Consider the following 9100-nt stretch of genomic DNA (forward strand, 5'->3'; position numbering starts at 1 on the left):
AAATTATGTCGTTAATAATTTTTACATGCCAATGATATTTTTGTATACTGGGTTAAGTAAATTACGTTATTTAAATTAATTTCATCTGTTTAGTTTTGCTCTTTTTAAGGTGGCCATTAGAAAATGTATAATTACATATGTGGCTCACATTATCTTTCTACGGGGTGACACTGGTCTAGAATAATTTGGGGTCCCCCCTGCCCTTGTACCATTTGATATTCCAAAGCAGAAGTGGTCCCAAGAGACCACTGGAAGGATTCTGCTAAGATTACAAATCCTGGAAGAAAATGAGCTAATCCTTGGGGCGGTGAGTGAGCCCCGCCCATCCAGGGGGAAAGTCTGTCCTGGATGCCAAGGGGGGGGGGGGGGCCCAGGACGCTTGGGCCACAGTCTGTCCCTCTCCTTAGCCTTCTCTTCCTTCGCTTCTCCCTCAGGAGAACTCCTATGCATCCTTCAAGATCCAGTTCAAATGACCCTTCCGCTGAGGCCTTCCCTGACCCACTGACGGTCCCACACCCCTGGGCTTCTGGCCGCGTCCATTCTTACCACTTCCTCATCAGTCTCAATGCTTTTACTCTTGCTCCCTCCAACGCGATTTCTCTCCAAAACACACAGTACGTGTCTCTCCCCTGGGAAAACTGCCCCTGGGTCCCCACTCCCTGAAACAGTCGCTCTCAAACTTAAGCACCAGAGTCACTGAGAAGGCGCCTTGAACCACAGGGGCTGGGCCCCACCCAGAGTGCTGACGCAGCTGGCTGGGCTGGGCCTGATACTTGGTATTTCTACCAAGGCCCCAGGTGCGGCTGCTGGTCCCGGACGCACTCTGAGAACAGATAGACGGCCCTGCACAGCACGGCCTCCAATTACTCCGCTGCCCTCGCCTTCCACCACGTGCGGCCCGAACCCTAACCCACCCATCATCCAAACATCTCATCCCTCCCCGCCTCCACACCACTGCCCTGCTGTCCTTTCTGCCTGAAACCCTTTGTCCCTGTCGATCCACCCAGTTCTAGGGCCACCTCCTCGATTTCATGTCTAAAACCCACGTCCCCAAAATGAGGAGATGGCACCTTTCAAGGTTTACAAAAGAGCAGAATGTAGGCTGTGGGGCGGCTACAAGGCAGGAGGGTAGGAAACGGGTGGGCGGCGACAGCAGCCGCCCAGGATGAGAAAACACCCGCCTAAAGTGACGACTTGGGGACAGAAAATTCTGCTCTATCGACTTAGACAACCTCAGACAGCCACAGCCTCGTTACAAAATGTGCTTTCTCTCCATCTGGGTTTCCGGCTCTGCCCCTCCCCAGCAGCGTGGCCTTGGGGGCCGGAGGCCCTGAGCCTCTTTGTGTCTCATTTTCATCTGTGAGAGGCGGAGGACAACCTCCCAGCAGCGTGGCCTTGGGGGCCCTGAGCCTCTGTGTCTCATTTTCATCTGTGAGAGGCGGAGGACAACCCCACAGCACGAACAAGAGATGACACAACGCAAGTAAGACTCACACAAGGCCTCGCACACAGTGCGCCCTCGATAGATGTTGGCTGTTCTTGTGTTATCTTTGGCCCCGAGAAAGCAGTGAACTTGGTGCCCAGCCACAATCGGCAATGGGCACAGACACATAAAAGATGTTTTCCTTAACGGGGACATGATCCGCAGTCCCGTCAAGGCTGTATGGATGGACCGCAGGACGGATGGACAGATCAGTGGATGGGAAAACACCTCTGTCTATTATCAAACGTGGCTCTGGGAGGCCGGCTTGGCGACAGACACTTAAAATCTTTAAAAACCTTCTAAAGAGGTTCTCAGGCGACAAGACAAAAACCCAGAGATGTCCATCAGAGTTGTTTACAACCAAAACAATCACAAGGAAGCGCCTACACACCCATCAGCAGAGAACAGCAGTCAGAAGATGGGTTCCACAGAACAGAACACGGAGATCCAGGAATTTCCCTACTCTACTGACACGAAAGTCTTCTTAATACAGCTTACTTAAAAAGTGTAGAGTAAAAGGTAAAAAAAAAAAAGTAACAGGTATGGTACAAGTTCGTTTTTTTAAAAAAAAAAAAAACTGTGGAAATGGGAGTGTGTATATACAAAAAAAAATCAAAACACATTCCAAGCATTATCGGTGGTTATCTCTAGTATAAAAATGTGGATGGTATTAACCTTTTCTTCTCTTTTGCTTTTCTACATACTCTCATTTTTTTCTGATGATCATATATATATATCACAGTTGACTCGTTTTTAAAAATTGATTTTAGAGAGAGAGAAGGAAAGGGGAGAGAGAGAGAGAGAGAGAAACATTGATGTGAGAGAGGCATATCAACCAGCTGCCTCCTGCACATACCCTGACCGGGGCCAGGGTTCAATCTGCAACCCAGGTACATGCCCTTGACCAAGAATCGAACTCGAGACCCTTCAGTCAGGGGGGGAGGCAACGCTCTAACCACTGAGCACACTGGCCAGGGCTATAGTTCCTTCTTGTTCTGAGCCACTGTCGCCACCCTGAAAAGTGGGGAGGCTGTGCAGAAAGGGGGGGGCCAGGGACCCAGGCCCCCCTACTTCCTTTTCTCCTTCACCTGGCCCTTGCCCTCCAGGCAGATGCTGAGAAACGGTGAGGCCCTCAGGACCGGGCCACGCGGGCGAGGGGCGGCGGCGGCTTACCCACAGCATGCCGTCGTAGTAGTAGGCTCCCAGGAGCTTCACGATGTAGGGGTGGTCGCAGGTGGCCAGGATCTCAATCTCCACAATGTAGTCCTCCAGCTCCTCCTCGCTCTTGGTCTCGATGACTTTGGCGGCGGCCAGGGCACCCGTCTCCTTGTTCTTGGCCTGCAGGACAGAGACACAGAGGGTGAGCGAGGCGTGCCCGGCGGAAACGGACCCCTGGCCGCCGGCTCCGAGGCCGCGTGGCATGGAAATAGAGGCCGGGTGCCCAGGGCGCACTGAGGGCTGTAGCGGGAGCGACGCAGACCTTGACCATGGCCAGGGCTCACGGCATGCGTGAGAAACAACGTTCTAAGCTTAATCATATCGTATGTATTTTAAAAGCCCAACACATATGAGACCAATAAAAATACCAGATTGGCATCGCTCTGCAAATACCAACATGGAAGACTGGCGAGTGTTCAGGAAAAACGCCAAGCCACTGAATACATGTGGTCAGATACTTTCATACAAAGAAAAAGGAGAAAAAGACACTTTCATCATCGCTCACACGCATGTCAGTGCATGGGACGGTGCTGCCTGAGCTGGGGGGAGCAGCCCGGCGGGAGAGCCGGCAGAAGGCTCTCGCTCTCTCTGGCCTGACAAACGCTGTGCAGCCCCATCCACTGGAAATGCCCACCTGCGCACCTGGCTCCCCAAGGGCGACGGGCATGCACATCACCTCCTGTGCTCCCCACAGTAACCAGCACCACAGTGTCCCCATTCCACAGACGGGCAAGTCGAGGCAGAGGCGGCATGGCTGGAGCCAGGCAGTGGCATCAGAATTTGAATCTGGGTCCTCTGGCTTCCAAGATGCTGTGCACTTCCCCTGCCGGACGAGGGCTCCGTCCTCTCCAGGACCAGACGCCGACAGGCACTTCCGAGCGGCCCGGGCCAGCCCTGCACAGGGCACCCGAGGCTCGGAGCCAGAGCCCAGGGGCCAGCTGGAGAGTGGCCCACCCTCTCGGCCAGCGGGGAGACAGCGCACTTCTGGGGGTGGAGTGGGCACTGGGGGGGTTTGCTAAATGCCGCCAGGGAGCCTTCTAGAAGGGGGTCATGCCAACAGGCAAATCTTACACTCGTCTGTAAATTTATTCTCCGTTTAGGTACGTGTTTCTGTTCACTGAGCTGCAAAATCCACATTTATCACGGACCCACTCTGCGTGGGCCTCGGTCTACACTTCCACACGGGCTCATGCATTTATAGCCTCAGCAGCCCTACGATGCGGGTGCCGTTCCTCCCTCGTGTACAGGCGGAGGCCGCCCGGTGACAAAGCCGGGTCTGGAATGCTGGCCGGCCTGCTCCTGGGTCTTCGGCCACCATGTTCCTCCCTCACAGAGTCTACGAAACCTCCCCACCTGGCCAGGCGCCCAGCTCAGGGATCAGCATTTCATGTGGGGCCATTCCCCGGGCTCAGTCCTAGTCCTAATTCACCCACCCTGCTCACTCGGCCCTACCTGGGTGGCGTCCTCGCCCCTAATTCAGATTTTGAAAACTTGTTCAGAACACCTTAAACCCCCATCAATTAAGCAATCAGATTCTCTCTCTCTCTCTCTCTCTCTCTCTCTCTCCCCCCCTTAATTGATTATGTACCCGCCCTTCCATCTCTTTCTGATTTTCTCCTTCCTAATGCCTCGACCCTTTAATACAGTTTCTCATGTTGTGGTGACCCCCAATTTCATTGTTACAAATTGAACATAATTAAAGCATAGTGATTAATCACAAAAACAATATGTAATTATATATGTGTTTTCCGATGGTCTTAGGCGACCCCTGTGAAAGGGTCGTTCGACCCCCAAAGGGGTCGCAACCCACAGGTTGAGAACCGCTGCTCCAGAGCACCATCAAAACATCCCTCCACAACGTTCAAAGTCCTCTAAGAGCGTCAGCCACGGCTCCTTCTCAGAGAGGAAGGCGGAGGGCTCCGAGGGGGCCCAGAGGGCGGCACGGGGCTGAGCTGGGCAAAGGCCACCCTTCGCCATCGCCTTTCACTCCCGAGGGCTGGCGGGAGGGGAAGCCGCCTGCCACCTTTCTCTGGGTTTCCTTACAAGGGACGTTTTCTCCTGGGGGTGGGGGAGGCCCAGGCAGGGTCCGTTTTCCAGGATGGCACAAAACCCGCTCACCCGCCACCCCGAAAGGCAGCACTGGCCACAGGGCCGGCAGGGCTGCTGTGTCCACACAGGGACCGCGCTGCCCAGCACCTGGCTCAGATTCCAGAGGCCGGCGCCTGCCAAAAAGGGTTAGCAGCAGCCATGGCACGCAGCGACTGGGCCAAAATGAACGTCTTTTAAAGCCTGGCTGAGGCCGCGATCCATCACCTGAGGCCACCGAGAACGGAACCGTGGCTGGTGGTGAAAACAGCGACCTCTGGGCGCTCTCACCGGGCGCCAGGGCCGGCCTGACTCGGACTCTCACCTCGTCGGCCAGCGCCCGGAGACAAACACCAGCATTCCCAACGGACAGGTGGGCAGCTGTGACTCAGAGACCCACAGAGATTTGCCTGAGGTAGCACAGCCAGTGGGAGGTGAAGGCTGGATCCAAACACAGGCTGCCTGAGCTCTGAACCACTTCCCAACAGGCCCTGCTGGCGAGAGCCCAGTTCCCGCTCCGGCTCCGTTTGCTAAAGATAAATGACAACCACGGCCAATAGCAAGCTGGCAGCTGGGGACCACCAGGCTGCCAGGACGCAGCTGCCCACAGGCCATTAGGGCAGGTGCGAGCCATCTGGCCAAGGCTCAGAGAGGTACCGGGGCCGCCCAGGATGGACCTGATGCAGAGCCTCACCCCCACCCCCACCCCGTGTGCCCTCTGCATCAGGCTGCCGCGCTCACTCGTTCCCTATTCCTTCTCTCAGCCATTATTTACCGAGCCCGTGCTAGTGTGAGGCGCTTTGCTAGTGAACAAGACAGTGTCTGCCTGAGGGGGCCTGTGGGTCAGAGTCATGGCCCTCCCATCACAGGACTCACACTTCCCGGATTTTTCTGCAACAGAGCTAACCCGCCCACATTCCCAGGCACCAGATGCAATGGAGGCAAGAGGGAATTCCGCCCCTATCTCGGGAAGTGGGTGGCTCACTCAGCCAATCAGCACACAGTGACCGGCTCAGGGACGGGAGGTGATAGAGTCAGCCAATGAAACGCAACCTGGAACAATCGCCGAGATGGCCTGCGGAGATGGTCCCAAGGCCTGCTGCTGGCCAGCCCAGCCCCAGGGGGGGCCTGGGAATGAAACTAGCTGAGCCTAGAACTGAAGCCGGAGCCCTTCCATTCGTTTCCACACCAGGAGGTACTACTATTAAGAGCTAACCTGTAAGAAAACTGATGCTCAGAGAGGTCAAGTCACTTGCCCGAGGTCACACAGGGCTGGGAGCTGAATTCAGGCCGGGGTGGCTTCGAAGCCCATATTCCTGCCTGCTTTGTCCTCTCTGGGCCTCGGTTTCCCTCTCTGCACAGGGTGGGGCAGTGATGCCCAGGGCCTCTGTGGTCTGATGTGAGGGCATCGTGGAGACTGGGTAGGTCTGGGAAAGCTAAGGGTGGTCCCAGTGGGCAGGGCGCCCGTGGGAGGGGACAGGCATCAAGAACAAGTGCTGTCTGTGCCCTCTGACGTCCATCTCTCCCACCGGCTGAGGCAGGGCTGGGGTCCAGGGCAGGATGGGGGAGCTCGCACCCAGCCCTCCACTGTGGGCCGGGCCAGCAGTGACTAACGCCTCAGCCCACACCCTCGAGAGCACACACAGTGGCCACTTGTGTTTTCTGGCCCAGGCACCTCGGTGGGAACAATCCTCCCCCTTGTGCTGCTCGGGGCCCAGCCTGGAGGAGGTGGGGACAGCCCTGCCTGCGGGTAGCCCTGCCCCACCCAAGGGGCCCAGCCAGCCAGGGCTGAAGGCTTCCTGAAAGTCAACCGCAGTGGCAGGCAGACGGTAGGGGACAGCCCAGGGCCTCTCCTCCCCTCCCCCCCCTCCCCTCCCCTCCAGGCTGCAGGCTGATCTCTGTGTCCCCTGCCTCCTCCCCCAAGGAAAGAGCTGAGATCACAGAACTCAGGGACCAGAAAGAACACTGGCCACACTCCTAAGCCCCAACTCCCCACCCCGACTCTGCAGATGAGTAAACAGAGTCCACAAAGGTGAACGCAGGGACCAGGGTCCAAGCTGTGGCAGCGTCTTATCTGCAGGACAGAACACCACCTGCCCCAGCAGTTACACAGCACACAGGGGCCAGGAGCCCGCAGGGGCGGATCCCGGGGGCACTTCAGTCCTGGGAGCCGGTGGAGGCACCCCGAGATGAGTCCAAAGAAGGCAGCAGGGGAACTGGGCAGCGTCCATCCCCCTCAATGACTCACAACTCCAGGTTCCTCTGGGAACCACCTCTCCCTCGCTCTCGGTGCAAGGGATTCCTGAGGGGCTGAGCTCACCTGGCCCAGGTGCACGGCCCAGGCCCAACCACTGAGTCTGGACCCTCTGTCCCCGCCAGTGGTTCAGACGCACCATGTGACCCAACACAGGCAAGCAGCTTGTTGTACCTGTCAGTTCTTTGGTTTGTCTGGGGGTCTTGGGGGGTTTTGCTAAAGTTATCAGGAAAGAGGCTTTCTCTTTCTTGGGTTGCTACGCTATTAGGATGAAGGCCCGAGGGTCGTGTGGCCCATCCCGCCACTCCTTCAGATCCTGCCTGAAGACGCGGCCAAGACAGGAAAGCAGGGCCCACACGTGGACAAGGGCCCATGCTGAGAGCCTGCAAACACCTGGAGCCAGCTGTTCCTGAAGGCTGCTCTGCCCTCAGGCTTTTCAGTTATGTGAGTCAATCAGCTCCTTTCTGGACTTGGATCACCGTCCACCAAAATGGAAATGAGCCCCCATCTTTGGCGGTGTTCTGCAAACGTCTACAAAAGTGCTTCTCTATGGAAGCTGAGGGCGGCTTCAGTGCAGAAGGTGTGACAAGGGCACCTCCCCTCCCAAGTGCACTGTGACCTGTGAAGGGCCCTTCCCTGGGACCTCTCAGAGGGGCCGAGTGAAAATCCAGGACGCTCACTAACGGGCCACAAAAGAACCTTCCTCCCAAAAAGTGGGGATCATTTTACACTTATTAAATCGATAATATAAGGAACAGCGACAACCTCCCGTGCTCAGCAGGAGTGTCAACAGATTATCGCTTAAAGACAGAAATAGCACGAGGTTGTAAGAGCCTTGGAAATACCTTTGAGGCCTATTCTTATCTGGCCCTCATTCCTGGTCATTTCAGGCCAGGACATGATTGCAAAAAAGGGCAACAAAAGAAACGTACTAGGGCCATGTTCACGCTAGTCCATAATGATGGCAAAAAAGTGGAAATAACCTTTATGCTCAACTGTAAGACAATGGCGGGATTGACTTGGTGGGCGATGAAGCAACCGCTTAAAATGATAAATAGGACGATGACATAGGAATGAGGAAAAATAACTTAGCCATGATAGTAAGTCAACAAAGCAGGGTAATAAAACTATGACAACTCTGAGAAAGCCGTCTGCGTCTGCGGACAGGGACGAGCTGAAAACACAGCATAAGGAACGTGAGTGTTTTTAGGGGTTGGCTTCACCCAGCGCCCTCTGGCCGTTAGCCACAGGGGTCCCCGTGAGGACAGACTGGGCTGGTGCCCAGAAAGTGGCCACTTCACCCTGACCTTGTCTGTCCCCTCAGGAACCCACTTGGGCCGGGCTGTCCAGTAGGTAGTTCCAGGCCACACTGTGGCCGAGTAAATTACCTGAAATGAAAATCGGAGTCCCCCGGTTGCATTAGCCGCATTTCAAGTGCTGAGTGGACATGAGTGGTTGGTGGTGACCACACGGAATAGAGCAGGGACAGAACCCTCTCCTGCGACGCTCTGGGAGGCAGCTCTGCCCGCCAGCTGCACCTGCCAGAAAACGCCTTCTCACAGGGTAAGGGGGCGTCTGGCACCCGCTCCTGTGCCCCAGCCCCAGCCCCAGCCCCAGGGCTTTCTTGTCCAGGGAGAAGCAAAGACTGGGGACAGAGAGGAGGCGGCAGCTCAGGCGGGTTCACTTGCAGGGACGTCTCCTAGCAACCCCGCGTGAGGGACGGCTCCCAGCTGACCGTCAGCCGCAAGGCCTGGGCGTGTGGGTCGGAGCCAGAGAATGGAGCAGTCGGGGCTAAAGGTTTCCGTTTTCCCGTCCTCTTGACTCCGGGCGGCTGTGCCAGGCATGTGGCCAATGCGGGTCAGGCCGCTGGAACCGGGGAGGGAGGGGCTTGGTCTGGGCCCCAAAATATACAGAGGTGGTGTCCTTGCGCCGGGACAATTGCGGGAAAGGTTGGACTCTACGAAGGAAGGAGGAAATCTGGCCCCAGAGGGAACCGGGTCACACAGACCGACACAGATTCGAGCGGGGTGGCGTGAGGGCAGCGCAGAGCCGGGGCGGGT

At 56.5% G+C, this 9100-nt stretch overlaps 1 protein-coding gene across 1 annotated transcript in view; it reads right to left on the reverse strand.

Moving 5' to 3' along the window:
- The window catches only part of STK10 (serine/threonine kinase 10), an 88508-nt gene that overhangs the window by 64159 nt on the left and 15249 nt on the right, over positions 1-9100 (reverse strand). The window contains exon 2 of the mRNA XM_005879365.2: positions 2657-2821. Coding sequence (XP_005879427.1) covers positions 2657-2821 — 165 coding nt within the window. The remainder of the gene's footprint in view (positions 1-2656; positions 2822-9100) is intronic.

This window comes from Myotis brandtii, unplaced genomic scaffold, assembly GCF_000412655.1.
Source record: "Myotis brandtii unplaced genomic scaffold, ASM41265v1 scaffold6, whole genome shotgun sequence".
Taxonomy (NCBI): domain Eukaryota; kingdom Metazoa; phylum Chordata; class Mammalia; order Chiroptera; family Vespertilionidae; genus Myotis; species Myotis brandtii.